The 16359-nt window shown below is 43.3% G+C and overlaps 1 protein-coding gene and 1 long non-coding RNA gene across 22 annotated transcripts in view; one reads left to right on the top strand and one right to left on the bottom strand.

Moving 5' to 3' along the window:
* Positions 1–16359, top strand: part of ADCY4 (adenylate cyclase 4) — a 1677325-nt gene that overhangs the window by 1390186 nt on the left and 270780 nt on the right. For all 21 annotated transcript variants that reach the window (XM_069633796.1, XM_069633797.1, XM_069633789.1 and 18 more), the window contains one exon: positions 7961–8075. In XM_069633796.1, the coding sequence (XP_069489897.1) occupies positions 7961–8075 (115 nt within the window). The remainder of the gene's footprint in view (positions 1–7960; positions 8076–16359) is intronic.
* The window catches only part of LOC138521180 (uncharacterized), a 184862-nt gene that overhangs the window by 140885 nt on the left and 27618 nt on the right, over positions 1–16359 (bottom strand). The window lies entirely within an intron of this gene.

The following is a 16359-nucleotide window of genomic DNA, read 5'->3' as shown; positions in this document are numbered from 1 at the left end:
TATGATGGAGACAGGCTATGTGTTTTTGGCAGGCACCCGTGCCTGGTGCATATAATCTAAATGTGCTTTATATAAGCTGTGAATCCAGCGAGTGTACACATGTTAACGTGAATGGAGGATAGCACAGGGGCAACATGCTGGTCTTGGATACAAGACCACGCAGAGCAACAGAGGTTTGAACCCGGATCCGCGCTTAGAAACCCAACGCAGGTATTAAACGTGTCATAAATAAATTAAATAAATATGTATAAGATTTCAACACAGCTTGGTTTCTGCATAAAGTCTATTGTGTAATAGCTCTGAGTACATTCAACATCCATACCCCTCAACTTTTGTCTGATAGCAGTGCAGTATTTCTTTATCAAAACAGAAGGACTTCAAGCTTCCCAAAGATGCCACTGTTTGGCAAGCATATAGCATCCATTTTTAGGACATCCTCATTTCACCTACTTTCACATCCTTCTCCTCCTCCCTAATCCTCCTCACTCAGCAGTCTTCATTTTATATTCCTAACCAGTGAGGACTGAAATGCTAGCAAAAAGATAGAAAACAGAGGAGTGAGGTGGAAGACTACCGATTGAGAAGGAGAAATGAGGATGTCATAATCTAACAGCTCACGGGCAGTCACTGCATTGGTAGAGGTGTGATTGTGGGGCAATTGGTTGGTGGTTAGGTGGTGTAGATGTGAGTTTTGAAATTTTTTGTGAACTGTTGTTGAAGTTGTTGGTTAGGAGTATTTTGGTGAAATGATAGAAATAGTGGTAGTGGGTGGGTTTTGTTGTGTAGCTGGAGGCAAGGGGCAGACCGAAGATGATTAGTTGGAGATTTATTTATTTGACATTTGTATGGTGCCTATACACAAGTGTTTCCAGGTGCCACAAAACAAATTGGGGGTGGGGAACATAGGAAAGGAAGTAGAACAAAGATTGTTATATTGACCCTGGGACAATCATACCGTGCAAGTGCAAGAACATGGTGGTAAGTGAAGGGAAAGGGAGGTAGAGGCAGGAGTGCTGGAATGGAGTGCTCAAAGGGAGGGGGAGGGCAAGTGATGGGGAGGCCACAAAGGAAAGTGCTGGGAGGGCCACAAAGGCAAGTGTCGGGGAGAGAGAAAGGGGAGGGTAAAGGAGCCCAAGGGCAAGTGCTGGGAGGGATGCTGTGGGGACTGCTAGGGAGTGGTCTGGCCCCTGTATGATTCTGAAGAGAGCAGGCCTCAGTCACAGTGGAAGGGGAAACGTTAGCACAGGAGGGTGAGAGGGAAGGAAAAGGAGAAAGGGAAAGTCTTTACACATTTCTGCAACTTAAGAAGATCTGGCTCAAGTCTGAGGGGTGCAGGGAGGCTGTTCCAGACAGAGGAACCAGCCGAGGAAAGGCATCTACCTCCCACTCTCTGCTTGGAGAAACGTTTGACCTGCAGAGAGTTGAAGCCAGAGGACTGAAGGACTCTGGCGCAGAGGTATTTAGGGAGGAAAAGCTAGATGTAGAGAGGTGCCGGGCCCCAGACAGCCTTGTAAATGATGCAAAGGGTCTTGAATTCGATCCTTGCGGTCACCGGGAGCCAATGAAGAGGTTTTAGGGCTTGAGAGATGCATTCTCTGGGCTTGAGACCAATGATAACTCTTGCAGTCCTATTCTGGATTAGTTGAAAGTGGCGAAGGGAGGAAAGTGACAGACTGAGGAAGTGGCTTTTTCAGTAGTCCAGCCTAGGAAAGGAAGAATCCTCCTGAGGAGGTGGAGCTGGAAGGTGGACTTCTTGGCAATCATACTACTGATTGGCCAGTGTTGGTAATTATTTAGTTTGGGATTATGTTTTCAGAGTGCGACCCATCTCGTGGGATGTTAATGGACAATATTTGGCTGTGGGATGTATTTACCCATGCATCCTAGCCCTACCTCAAAACTGTGCAGTACTGACATGAAAACATCATGATGGCCAGAGCTTCCCAGAAAATGCACAGGGAAATGCAGGAAGAATAGGCTGCCACCCATTTTTGCCGATGTTATGGGCACAGAAGGACGCTGCCTAAAACCACCATTGGACTACCCGCACAGTATTACAAAGGTAGCGGGCGCCCCTCTCTCGCAAGAACAGACATGATAACCTGTTCAGTGGTTATTAACCACTTGAGAGTTCGCAGCCACTGCTTTTACTCACTGTGCCTTTCACAGATGGGAAATATCCATTTGCATATCAGTCTTTGTCCTGCCCAGGGGCAGTCCAGCACCGAAATACAATGGCAACTCCAATCTGAACGAGAGTACCACCAGCAACCCCATACACGTGTTTCACCCTTGTTGGGGATCATCAGTGAGGTGAAGCTGATGCCTCTCTAAGCACAGTGAGAGGGAGACCACGTCTGGTTGCCCCCAGGAGACCTAGGGTTACCAATCCCAGGTTCCTTAAAAAATAGTTTTACAAAGGTAGCGGGCGCCCCTCTCTCGCAAGAACAGACATGATAACCTGTTCAGTGGTTATTAACCACTTGAGAGTTCGCAGCCACTGCTTTTACTCACTGTGCCTTTCACAGATGGGAAATATCCATTTGCATATCAGTCTTTGTCCTGCCCAGGGGCAGTCCAGCACCGAAATACAATGGCAACTCCAATCTGAACGAGAGTACCACCAGCAACCCCATACACGTGTTTCACCCTTGTTGGGGATCATCAGTGAGGTGAAGCTGATGCCTCTCTAAGCACAGTGAGAGGGAGACCACGTCTGGTTGCCCCCAGGAGACCTAGGGTTACCAATCCCAGGTTCCTTAAAAAATAGTTTTACAAAGGTAGCGGGCGCCCCTCTCTCGCAAGAACAGACATGATAACCTGTTCAGTGGTTATTAACCACTTGAGAGTTCGCAGCCACTGCTTTTACTCACTGTGCCTTTCACAGATGGGAAATATCCATTTGCATATCAGTCTTTGTCCTGCCCAGGGGCAGTCCAGCACCGAAATACAATGGCAACTCCAATCTGAACGAGAGTACCACCAGCAACCCCATACACGTGTTTCACCCTTGTTGGGGATCATCAGTGAGGTGAAGCTGATGCCTCTCTAAGCAGTGGCTGCGAACTCTCAAGTGGTTAATAACCACTGAACAGGTTATCATGTCTGTTCTTGCGAGAGAGGGGCGCCCGCTACCTTTCTAAAACTATTTTTTAAGGAACCTGGGATTGGTAACCCTAGGTCTCCTGGGGGCAACCAGACGTGGTCTCCCTCTCACTGTGCTTAGAGAGGCATCAGCTTCACCTCACTGATGATCCCCAACAAGGGTGAAACACGTGTATGGGGTTGCTGGTGGTACTCTCGTTCAGATTGGAGTTGCCATTGTATTTCGGTGCTGGACTGCCCCTGGGCAGGACAAAGACTGATATGCAAATGGATATTTCCCATCTGTGAAAGGCACAGTGAGTAAAAGCAGTGGCTGCGAACTCTCAAGTGGTTAATAACCACTGAACAGGTTATCATGTCTGTTCTTGCGAGAGAGGGGCGCCCGCTACCTTTCTAAAACTATTTTTTAAGGAACCTGGGATTGGTAACCCTAGGTCTCCTGGGGGCAACCAGACGTGGTCTCCCTCTCACTGTGCTTAGAGAGGCATCAGCTTCACCTCACTGATGATCCCCAACAAGGGTGAAACACGTGTATGGGGTTGCTGGTGGTACTCTCGTTCAGATTGGAGTTGCCATTGTATTTCGGTGCTGGACTGCCCCTGGGCAGGACAAAGACTGATATGCAAATGGATATTTCCCATCTGTGAAAGGCACAGTGAGTAAAAGCAGTGGCTGCGAACTCTCAAGTGGTTAATAACCACTGAACAGGTTATCATGTCTGTTCTTGCGAGAGAGGGGCGCCCGCTACCTTTCTAAAACTATTTTTTAAGGAACCTGGGATTGGTAACCCTAGCTCTCCTGGGGGCAACCAGACGTGGTCTCCCTCTCACTGTGCTTAGAGAGGCATCAGCTTCACCTCACTGATGATCCCCAACAAGGGTGAAACACGTGTATGGGGTTGCTGGTGGTACTCTCGTTCAGATTGGAGTTGCCATTGTATTTCGGTGCTGGACTGCCCCTGGGCAGGACAAAGACTGATATGCAAATGGATATTTCCCATCTGTGAAAGGCACAGTGAGTAAAAGCAGTGGCTGCGAACTCTCAAGTGGTTAATAACCACTGAACAGGTTATCATGTCTGTTCTTGCGAGAGAGGGGCGCCCGCTACCTTTCTAAAACTACCCGCACAGTAGTCTGAAACCATTGGGAATGGCAATGCTGATTGCCAAATGCAACCTAGAATTGTGGGGAATTCATTTCTTAAATCCCAAAAATGGGTGCAGTACCAGTACTCACCACTATCCAAAAGCCGGCGTTTTAAAACCACTCTGTTTCCCTGAAGGCAAGTCAAAATGCCTATTTTCAAACATTGCAATATGTGCAAAATATTTACTGAACACCAGCAGACATTTGGCAGAATGGAGTTTTGTGTGCCTACAAAATCTGGGAAATGAAGATCATAAGACAAGGTTTATAACAAGACTGGCTGCGCTGTGGATTTCAGCAGTTTAAGTTGCACTGGATTGAAAGACACTAAAAAAAAATCTAAATGTTTAAATTGACTGAGTGACCTACTTTTGAGTGTCACATAGGTTGCAATTGTTTAAATGTCATAGTTTTGCACTTAGAATCAGCATTCTAGCTGCATGTGTAAAATTGCAAGTTAATTTAAAAAGCAACAAATAACATGACAGTAGCTGAAAGTCTGGCTTAAGGAACTTGATTCTGCCTGGCAACTACCCCCATCAGGAGGGAAATTTGAGTCACCACTGTGTTCCCAGGCCAACCTTCCTTTTGCTGCCCACACGAAGGATATGCCATCTATCTGATAATTGAATTATCTGTGCTCTGCAGGAGAGTGAACAAAGCCCTCTTCACTCAGGCAAAGGTTTTTATTACCGCAGTCGTAAAATGTAGCTTCCTCTTGGCAAGAGCTGGGAGGGGCACTGCCTGTGAGAGCAAGCTGGCTTGGCAGAAACTGGAAAGACTGGTTTCTATACCATGTGACCTGGGAAACCACACCCCTTTGGAGCCAGAACATAACTTTAAAAAGATGAATAACTCATAGAGCGGACATGTGAAAATTTTATAAATGATACCATAATTCTTGTGATTTTTCTGCCCACATTTTAAGAGGTTTTTCGACCCGGTGGCATGTTCAGGGGGGTTTTAGCGGAAAAATGGATATTACTCTAACTGTATGCATGTTAAAAATCTGAAACTTCTTCAGTTAATGTCCATACTCCCTGCACACATGTATGTAAAGTTGGGTCAATGTCAGAAATTGAAAAATCAGTTAAAAAGTGAAATATGTGCCATTTCTGAATGCAAGCTCCCAGGAAGAGCAGAGTTTGAACAGGGGATACCTCCTGTAATGCATGATGGGTGCATATGATTTTAAAACAATATGTACCTCTGCAAATATGTATTTGTTTCAAATCTAGATTTGTGTGTAAGTTGACAGGAGGAGTGGACTTTCTGCAGGCTGTAAAATGACATCACTCTGACTCACAGTTCATTCCCCAATCAAATGATAAATGGAAGTTTGACCAATTAGAAGCTGAGAGAGAGGTAGGGTCAGTGATGCTAGAACACACCCACATTCTAAACACATAAAAGCAGACAGACAGGACAGATAGAGACTTTCCAAATCCATCTGAAGCGGGACGCTCTGCCGGAAAAATCCATACTTACCTCCATCAACCTCCAGAAAGCCAAACTAGAGACTTCAATCTATCCAGAACTAAGAGAACCAGAGAGAAAGCAGTGCTGTACCCAGAGAGACCCAGACCAGCAGAGAGAGCTGACCCAGATCACTGTGAAGTGCAGAGGCCAGACCAGACCAGACCAGAGTCCAGTCTAAAACCCTGACCAGATCCGTGGCGAGGCACATTTCACTCAAGAATATAGTGTGAGTACCCCGCAGAACTGTGTAGAACCAATCTCTTAGTTTAAATTCATCTAATTCAATCTATTTAACCTAAGTAGAACTGCCTCCTAGCTGTCACCTGTCATTTCTAGTTGCAAGCTGCACTTGTCATTTTGAGCTTTTGAAATTTGCAAACCCAAAAACGACCTTTATTAAATCGCTAATATCTCCGCGACCGTTTGGGCTAGAGACTTGCAGTAACTTTCCTCTGATAGCTTAGAATCGTAGCTTTGAATCGCACCAAGAAACGCATTCCTACCCCTTATAGTTGTACCGCAATCGCGGAACACGCATCCGCGAATTTTACCGCGATTTGCAATTTCTTCACATGTAAAAACTGCTGCTGTTTGCTTTCCATTTGCCAGAAATTCGTTTAACCTGCTAACTATCCCTGCATCATTGCTAGTGTGAGCCTGGACTAATATTAACTAGATACCACTCACCCTGAACCTCTGTAAGGGAATTAAAAGCGTTTAGCATATTTTTTTAATTCATTGCCAGCACATATCAAAGCAATTTGGGCTTGTGTTTTCAAAACTCCTATCTGTTTTCTGTTGTCTAAGCTTGCTGGATTGAACTGATTACATTGATTGCATTTCTGAGAACTGTGTGCTTTCCTCCCATTTCCTTGCATTGCATAAAGAGGGGGGGAGTGAATAGCCAGAGAAAAGTGATTACATTGTTTGGTTGAAATCATATTGAGTATTTTCTGTACTGCATTCATTGAATATTGCATCCACCTGAGCTTACATAAAGCATTTTCTACCACATTATACTTCTGTACCTATTTACCAGTGTGCTACCTTATCCATTTCATCTCAACTCCTTAGTAATTATAAAGAAGTGTGCTAGTGCCAGATTCTCCGTTGTTGATCTTTATCATATCAGATTAAGTGTGCTATTCAATTATTAATTTATTATAAAGCGTGATATATATATCTATTTTAATTTATCAAATAAACCTTTTAAACTTGCAAAACAGAACTACTTCTTGGCTCAGTGGGGTCAGGGGGATTCCAAGAGAGGGGTGTTATACAGGGGTAGTCATCCAGAACGCATGAACTGGACCTAAAGATATATCAATAAGGGTTTTCATTCAGTATTCTAGACTAGGCGTTAACTTAGCTGTAGTGCTGAATTGAATCCTCTTACATGGCGCTCTGGATGGTCACAGGTGTTGAGGAATTCTCTTGTGGAGGGATTTCTGCTGTCCTCTAGCCAGAGGTTTAAGTCAATGGCCACTAAGCTCTGTTGGGAGATAGAGTGTGGTAGGGAGGTTGTGGAAAGCATGTCGAAAGTCTTTGGAGGGACCTGGGGATGGTAGCAGGCAAAGTCTAATTGGAAGTGTAAACATTGACATAGGGCTGCAATGAAATGAGTTCACTGCTGGAGTGAGGCAAGTTAAACATGGCAATCAGTAAGGAGGACATGTAGATAAAAGCTACAACCATGTCTTCCTGGTGTCCTGTTGTGGTCCATCTTGGAGTACTCTGCGTAGGAAGAAGTGTGAGTAATGTGAGCAGAGAGAAGTCTGAGAACCATGGTATGGTAATTAAAATTATGTTGATGTTAAGGCCTGGGATGGTGTCATTAAGCTGCATAGTGTGGAGGCAGACTGACCTGTCATTGATGAAGTAGCATGTATGCTGTGTCTGGGTTAGCACAGAGTTTGTGATCAGAGAGGCTTAGGTTCAATATGAGGAGTAGAGGACTTGAGGTGTATCATTTACTTATCCGGAATTCCTTAGACTAGGTCTGTAAGTGCTAGTAGAGGATCTAGAGGGGGCGACAACGGAAGGGAGGTAGCCGTCCTCTGCATGCAGAGTATTTCAATCATACAGTTTTAAAAATAAACCTATCAGGAATCTGTAAAGAGCATCAAGCATCATTCAGGATTTTTTAATTAATCAGATCACCATTTTGCATCTTTTTTCTTCCTCCACCTACACTTGTCCTCCACCCGAATCCACTTTGCTACCGGTCACAGGACAGTGACAGAATATTCAGCCACATCGGGATTATGGTAGAGTTCGCCATTGCACTCATCGGCAAACTGGATGTCATCAATAAGCATTCATTCAACAGCTTCAAACTCCGAGTAGGTAAGTGAGCGTAAACAGTCAACACATACCGTTAGTGTGGTGAGCAAACTCTTTTACATTGTCACTGAGTATTCCAAGGCAAGTATTTTTTTGTAGCCCCTGAGCATGCAGATACTGCAAGTTGAGGTGCTCGCTTGGTTCATAATAGACGTAATATGGGTAAACCAATGATGACCAAATGCAACTTGTCACAGATGTCTGGCGTGCTTTTGGATTTTTTTTTTGCCTTTTTAGCACAGGCAGAACCAGATACTAGTTAGATTTTCATGTGTAAAGTGAGACAAACACTATTTAAATGTGATACACATATGTAAGTGACTAAAGAAAGAACATTTTTCATGTAAAACTATAACCAATGTTCCTGCACCCTTGAATAACTGCTAATTATCTCTATATTTACCATTTACTTTTAAAATACATCTAATGCACGTTAAATTGTTTCGCCTTTTCTGGCTCGGCTCATGATTGCCTTTTGGGGCAAAATTAGACAACTGGCTGTAGCTTGCCTTCTAACTGGACATTTCCTGGCTTATACACCTTTTATATCTGTATTAATTACCCAAAATAATGGCTCCGTTGGCACTTTACAACTGTATGTGTGTGGAGGGGAGTTGGGGGTGCGCGCTCCTGTGCATATAAAGATTTCTGAAAAAATGTAAGGTCACTATCTATAAAAAAAATTGAAGTCTATACATGTTAGAAATGCCAATGTGTAGGTTTAACCTATTACTCCTTAATGAACATAAAATAAAGTAACCCAATATTAACACTACAAATGTCAACACTGCTATAACCTTAACATACTCTTTGCATGATTGTTATTGTGTGAATAGGTTGATGTATTCATTGTATTGTGTGTTTAGTTTGAATACTTATGCAATGTGTGTGCTGGCTTGTACTCTGCATGTTAATGTTAGCTGTTTAGTTTTGTGAGCTAGTGACTTTAATTGGTGGTGGTGTGTGTTGAGGTTATTCATTAAAAGGTATATCCTATGTGCTAATTTGATATAAAGTGTGTTTGTGGGCGTATGTTTTGAGGTAATTTAACAAAAGGTGTATATTGTTTCTATTTGCTTAAATTATAATGTGGTGTGTCTTTAGGATGTATTGTGTGCGAAGTATAATGTTGGTGTGCATTGTAAAGATGTATCTATGTGATATCATGTTAGTACTTTTTAGCAGAGTGGGGGTAAATCTCTCTCCTCTGCAGGAGCCTCCCTCTGGAATGGTCTCCCTGCCCCTCTCAGGCTTGAGCCGGATCACCTTACTTTCCAGAAGCTCCTCAAGACCCTCCTTTACTCTTCTTCCTTCCCTCTCTGCCTTCCCTGATAACTTCCCCGTCTGACGCAGTGACTGGCTGCCTGGTTCCCTCTGAGTTCTACAGGGCACCAGCCTCCCGCCCAGTCCACCCCCCTCCTCGTACTTAGCAAGTGGACCCTCACCCCTTACACCCCATGCAATCCCTGGCACTTGCCCTCCAGGCCTCCCCTTAGCACTCGCCTAGCCCCTGTGACCCTTTTCCCCCCCTTCAGCACCTGCCTCTCCCCTTACATTCTCTCCTCTTTACCCCGCACTTCGCTTGCCGTCCTAGCACTTCGCATTTCGTGCAGATTGTTAGCACATCCCCCCTCTCCCTTGCACTTCTTGTTTCTGCACTTGCACAATCCAAATGTCACAAGGCCTAGTAGGACCATTATTGTTATCTTTTCCCTTGCCCCCCCCCTTTTTTGTCTTGTGGCGCCTTGAAACACCATTTGTTGTATAGACGCCTTACAAATACAATAAATAAAATCTGTGAAGGCGTGTATAGGCTGCAACAATATTGAGCTTATTTTATGTAATGTTCAGTGTTAATGTTGGTTTTATCATGTTATCTTCCTTTCATTTAATAATAGGTTGCTGTTTTACATTGGCAAACCTAACATTTATAGATGTTAAACATTTTCGAGATAGTAACATTGCCTTTCTTCTAAAATGTGTTGTCTGACTGGTTTCTTGTTTTTTTTGCAGGGAACTGTATGATTGTATGTGAGTTTTGTTGATAGGTTTGTATTGGGTGCAGTGAATAATCATGTGCATTTCCCAATATGTTTTATTTCACTGCATAACGTATATTTGGTTGTGCATGTACAGCGTCCCTACAGTATGTTGGATGCAAGAACTCTGGACATGTACAGAAGCCCTAGTGTATACTAGGGGCAGCAGATCATGGAATATTTTTCATTACTCAGAATACACCACACCACATAAAAGAACAATCAATAATTACAATAAACAAGATCATCCAAAAAGATTAAAAACATGCTCAGAATGTATCCAATATTATATAGTATGACTAGTAGGTGTGCCCGTGCTTCGCACGGTAATTCCTACTTCAGTCCTAGTTTAAAGTTTATTAAATTAACTAAACCAATGCTTCTTTGTAGACAATATTGCTACTCTTTCCTGTAGGATCTAGTGTGGAAAAAATGGTCTTTGTTTCTAACTCTGTTGCATGCCACATAAAGCGGACCTTGAGAAAAGCATGAATCCCGTAAATCGGTTCCAGCTCCTTTGGTTTGCAGTGTTGAGGTTGCGCAGCAACATTACTGGTGATCCGATCTACAACCAAGGAAGCAGCTACCTCAACATAAGTGCTGTACGTGTAGGGCTAAAGCGTGTAAGCTTAAAGTGCCGTACCCGTGCCAAAGCATGGATGTTTTGTACTATTGAGATGGCATACATTCATCAACTTCTGTGGGAAATTAAGTTTCTGTAAATATAATGAGAGATTTTCCACAATTTGACAGACAACGCTATTGCGGACACTATTGAAGAGACATGCACTGTTTCCTGTCACCCACATTACTATAAAAGCACCATTTTGTCTCACCCGCATGACTTCAAGAGTGAGTGCCGCTAATGTCAGCTAGAATACTGATAGTCTGGAAAGTTTAAGAACAACGAACTGCTGAAGTTTTCATAAACTGCTGAACTTTAGGGAAAATTAACGTAGAACTACGGCAGAACTACAGCACGAAGAGCCAAATGGAAGGGGTAAGCATTACAGAGTGCTTAAAACAAAACTAAAATCAGAAAAAGCTATATGTTGTACTGGTTACATTGTCTACACCATGGAACCTACCCACATGCCAAATATCCGGTTTGTAACATGTTGGGAAGTATGCTGAATATTTTGAACAGACACACATATCCACAAATGTCCTATTTAAAAATATAAAGATAATATCCTCAAGCAAATCTTGGCATTAAATAATTAAAATAATTTGAATACAAATTAATCTAATTACTTATAAAAGCAGGGTAAAATAGCACATAATGTAATCAAGTTACACAAGCAGAACTACAAATCAGGAGGTTCGAAAAGCCCTTTCCTTATTCTCATAGAATTAATTAGATTCCATTCTAATGCACGGTCTATTGCTGGTTCCTTGCACATCTTAAGGAAGAAACGGGCAGCACGAGAATGTGTGAAATGTATGCCCCTTCAAATTGGAAGAATTGCTCTAGCCTGAATAAAACAAGTGTGCATTTATTTGGTACTGCAGATGTTTTGTGGAATTTTTTTTATTTAACTGAATATTTGTCTTCCCTTTTGTACCTCAGAGCCTAGTGCACATGAATGAATAGGTGTGTGTGTGTCTGTGTGTGTTAGGGCTGTGGATGTTTGTATTTTTCAAACTATTTTTCATTTGGTGTTATATTTTTCATTTTGTTTTGGCACCCCAATGCCACTATGCATGTGTGGTTGCTCTAGTTTGTGCTTGTTTTTAAAAAAGTATCTGTGAGGGTGTATGTGTGCACATATGCGTGCATTTATGTGAGCCCTACTGCAAGTTTGTGGTGGACAGCAGTGTAGAGGAGCAGATGAATGCCTCTGCAGGAAGAACCGCCCCACTACCACCTGTATACTGGAAGCCTGAAATTGTGCCATGCTTGACACCAGCATTTGTGACCATTCCGCTGCAAATCTTTGAGAAAAGGTATTCATTAAGAAAACCCTATCTAATGTATCCCCGAAGAGATGACAATCTAATGGAGGAGCACCCCGAAGAAATATGAAAATGAGAAAAAAGGGAGCTGGGGATGTCACAAGAAGCTAGTGTGACACCCTGAGAAGACTGGCTGAAGAAGAGAATGTACGGACCTTATAGAAATTGATGACAAAGTAAAGAATCGAGTAAACTTTCATGCGCGCAAAGAAGATTGCGCGTGTGAAGAGCACTGCAGCAAATGCAAGTAATTCAATAACTTTACAGATGCAGTAACGCAATTAGACTGTTATCATAGAAGCTGGCTATACGTAGTAAATAGACTGTATTTGTATTTCTTTATTTGTATAGCGCGCCTGGGCCAAAGGCATCTGGGCACATAATTTGGGTTACATACACAGCATCAATATACAGTTATAATTACACTGGCAAAACAACATTTTTTAAACAAAAGCAATTTACAGGTTAAATATACAGTACATAGTTCTGTGTAGTACTCGGGGAAGGAAGAGCAGGCAGAAAGGGTGGAATGTGTACGCCTTAAGTTGACGTAGTACCGGTGTGAGTCGTAAGATAAAAGCCATGTTTTAGCTCTGCTCTTGAAGGCTGGGAAGGAAGGTTCTAATCTCAGTGAGGTGGGGAGCGAGTTCCAGAGTTTGGACGCAAGAACCCGGAAGCTGGCACCCCCAGATATCTGGAGTTTAAATCTCAGTATAAATAGGAAGTGTGCTTGCGCTGATCTTTGCGGTCGGGTGGACGTGTGCTGGGTGAACTGGCAAGCCAAGTATTGTGGTGCTTTGTCAGACAAACATTTATGAAGGCCAGTGATTTGAGAGAGACTCAATGTGCCACATAGAGCCAATTCAGGTTGCGTCGGGTATCTGAGATGTGTTGGTTTCTCGGGATGTTCAAGGCAGCCCTGATGGCGTTATTTTGGGATACCTGAAGTTTGCTAAGATTACGTTGGCTAGTCCCTAGGTACAGGGCCTTGCAGTAGTCTAGCTTGGCCATAATTAGCGTTCTAGCAAGGATAATGCAGTTAGGTGTCGTGAGGAATGGGCGACAAGCAGTGATGTGCTTACATGTGTAAGCAGATGCTGAGGTAACAGCGTTAGTTTGTCTCACGAGGGATGAGGAGTCAAGGTAGATGCCTAGTGTTTTGGTGATGTTAGTGACTTTAATGATGTTGCCATCAATGATGAAGGAGTTGAAATTGTGATCAAGTTTGTTGAGTCTGTTAGGAGAGCCCAGGATGAGGAGCTCTGTCTTGTCGTTAAGATAGAGCTCATGTTGAGCCATCCAAGCCTGAATGACTTGGTAAACCATGTTTAACGCTTTGGAATAAACCGTGTGATCACCAGTGATAGGAATAAGTATCTGGGTGTCATCTGCATAGTTGGTGTATGTGACACCCAGATAATCAAGAATATCAAATAAGGATTTTGTGAACACATTTTAGAGCGTGGGCGAGATGCAAGATCCTTGAGGGAACTGGTGAAGGTTCAGCGGCAGCCATGGGAGAGAAGACCCTCATGGATCTGTTAGCCAAGAAGGATTGGATCCAAGTAGTGGCGGTGTCTGAGAAATGCGCTGATAGTTTGAGATGTTGACATAGGATTTGATGATTCACCAAATCAAACGCGGCTGATAGGTCGAGGAGTAGCAATAGGGTGATCTTGCCCTTGTCTTTTAGGTCCTCAATTTGTGTTTTAAGATCAATGAGGGCAGTTTTGGTTCCGTGTTTGGGGCGGAAGCCTGATTGCCTAAGTCCTAGGAGGTTGTTACATTCCAGGTAATCCTAGATCTGTAGGTATGCTGCACGGTCAATGATTTTCAGGAGGAAAGGCACAGTTGTGATGGACCTATAGTTGGAAGGTATATTAGGGTCAAGGGTGGGTTTTTTCAGAAGAGGGATGACCCAGGCATCTTTAAGATTGTCGGGTACGGTGCCTGTGCTGAAGGATGAGTTTATGAGCGCTGTGATGAACGGGGCTAGTTCGTGGGCAGACTCTTTTATGATAGGGGCTAGACAAGAGTCGCCCTGGCAATTAGAAGGTTTGAGTTTAAGAATATTATTTTCTACCTATAGGACTGTTAGCTCTGACTGCAGGCAGAGCCGCCATTATATAGAATCTGGACATCAGTGTCACAAATTTAGTAAGCTCAAACCCATGAAGAAAAAGGATCGAGAGGTGCGTCGCAGCAAACAATTAGCCAAGATCATGGAAGAGGCTGGAAGGGCTATCTGACCTGGTGTGAAGGCTGAAGCAGCCAAGACTGGTTATCTATTCTTGAAGGCAGTGAACGTGAGATGCTGAATCATCCTTTGTTAAAATGCAAAGAAAGAACACCATGAGTGCTAAGTTTTATTCATTTAAGACAATTAAATGCTGCAAAATGGGCTGAATCACAGTTTGCTGTCACGTGAGCCAAGGATGAAAATAGAAGTTGAGCATGGAGTTCCAGAATAACGATAGTGCATGCTCGCACTCCCTTATATTCCAAGAGGCAAGAATAATTTGCAAGGCCAAGTTCAAAGACAATCTTCATGGGTAATGAAATGTTGGGCTCATTGGGTGGGGAGGTCTTGGCACCTGGGGTATGAGCGTACCTACTGCTAGTGAGCCGAATGTTCCACTGGCACCAGCGTTCCAACCAATTGTAGAGGGCCATATAATGAACAGCCTTATAGTTTGAGAGCCAATATACCGTGTACCTAATGATGATGAAGATGACTTCCACTAGATGTGGACATAAGTTGTCCACCTGACAGTAGATGTCCAATCACAACCCAACCCGTTATAGAAAGTATACTTAGATGTTCCCCTTGAATGTATCACAACCCCCATAGGTTGCCATATTTGCCACGTAGTATGACATCATGTGTGACACATTTTTACTATATAAGTCAAATTTGTTTTATTATGCGCCGAGAGCTTGTGCAAAATCTGTTGTCTGTTGTAACTCCCTGTTTTAAACAATTGATAATAAAACAAACCTTTTCCATCTTCCTCAGTTAGCTCCCTTATTTGGTGTAAGAGTTACTCTGCTTCCCATCCACTGCATGATACACTACCCAATGGACCTTACGTTCACATGGTAGCAGTGTCGGATGGTTTAAAGATCCAAACCAGATTGTCTCCAGATTTTCAGACGATCGGGCATCCTCCGCCATCTAGCCGGAAGATTGCAGGGTTTCCTGTGGAGAGGAACAGATAGAATTAAACTTGCAAGAAGAACCAAGATGGTGGGCAGGTCCCCCTTTGACAAAATCCCTGCCCGGTTTCCACGGGCATTCTGTGGACGGAAAGCAAAGTAGAAAGTTGGAGGAGGAGACGATACTGAAGGCCTTGAATCGATTAACAAATAAATGGTGAGTAGACTAAGGGGAATGGCAAATTAAGGGGACGGAGTTGTGTTCAACTTTGAGTAACAGGAAATATTGTGTGAAGATAGAGATAGCGTGTAGAGTCCTGGCTCATGGGAGCGTCAGAAGGAGACATTTCAAGCTCCAGTCAGAGTAGAGCAAAAATATATAATGTGCAAACAGGTTTGTATAAGGTGATGTCTCAAACCCTGTAGAGGGTATAAGTAAAGGCAAGAGGAAAAAGTGTGATCAGTGTTTTTTATGTGTAAAGTCGAATAGTCTGTATATTGTGCATTAAGTAAAGGTGTTGAAGGGTGATAAAAGTTGTGAAAGAATTGAGAAAAAGTCAAGGAGCTATAAGTGACTATCCAGTGAAGTGGTTGGTACCAATGCAAGGGTAGACAGAGTTAATTGAGAATTCAGAGTCTTGAGCTGTGATTGTTGGTACGCGCTCATATTTGTTGTTTTTAAAAGTATTGAAAAAGTGGGGAGTATTTCATAAAGTCTGGTAAGTATTCATAGTCAATTGAGACTTGTCACAATGGGAGACACTCCTGTGATGCACTTATGCAAGACACAGCCAAAGCACATGCCCAAGCTCAAACGGTATAGTGCAGAATGGGTTAAAGGCACATCAGATAAGATGTTCATGCCGTGGCCACAAGGGGGATCGCTATCAAAAGCAGTATTGCAACACATGACCACATACTTGCACGCTGCGTACACAGGGAAGAAATTAGAGAAAAGACTGGCTATTTTAGAGCTCTGGAAAATGTTCCAGGAAGAGAGGGAAGATCGCCATCTGAGAAGTGGATGCTTAGCCAGTGAGAAGAGGAAGGTGTTCAGCCTTCAGCACCCCTTACCTCGCATGAAGTGAAAGGCGCTAGTGCAGAAGGAATAGGGCTGTATCCTTGCTAGGGAGAAT

This window comes from Ambystoma mexicanum, chromosome 13, assembly GCF_040938575.1.
Source record: "Ambystoma mexicanum isolate Mex_15411 chromosome 13, UKY_AmexF1_1, whole genome shotgun sequence".
NCBI lineage: Eukaryota > Metazoa > Chordata > Amphibia > Caudata > Ambystomatidae > Ambystoma > Ambystoma mexicanum.
The sequence above is the reverse complement of the archived record's forward strand: the minus strand, read 5'-3'. Positions and strand labels throughout refer to the sequence as shown.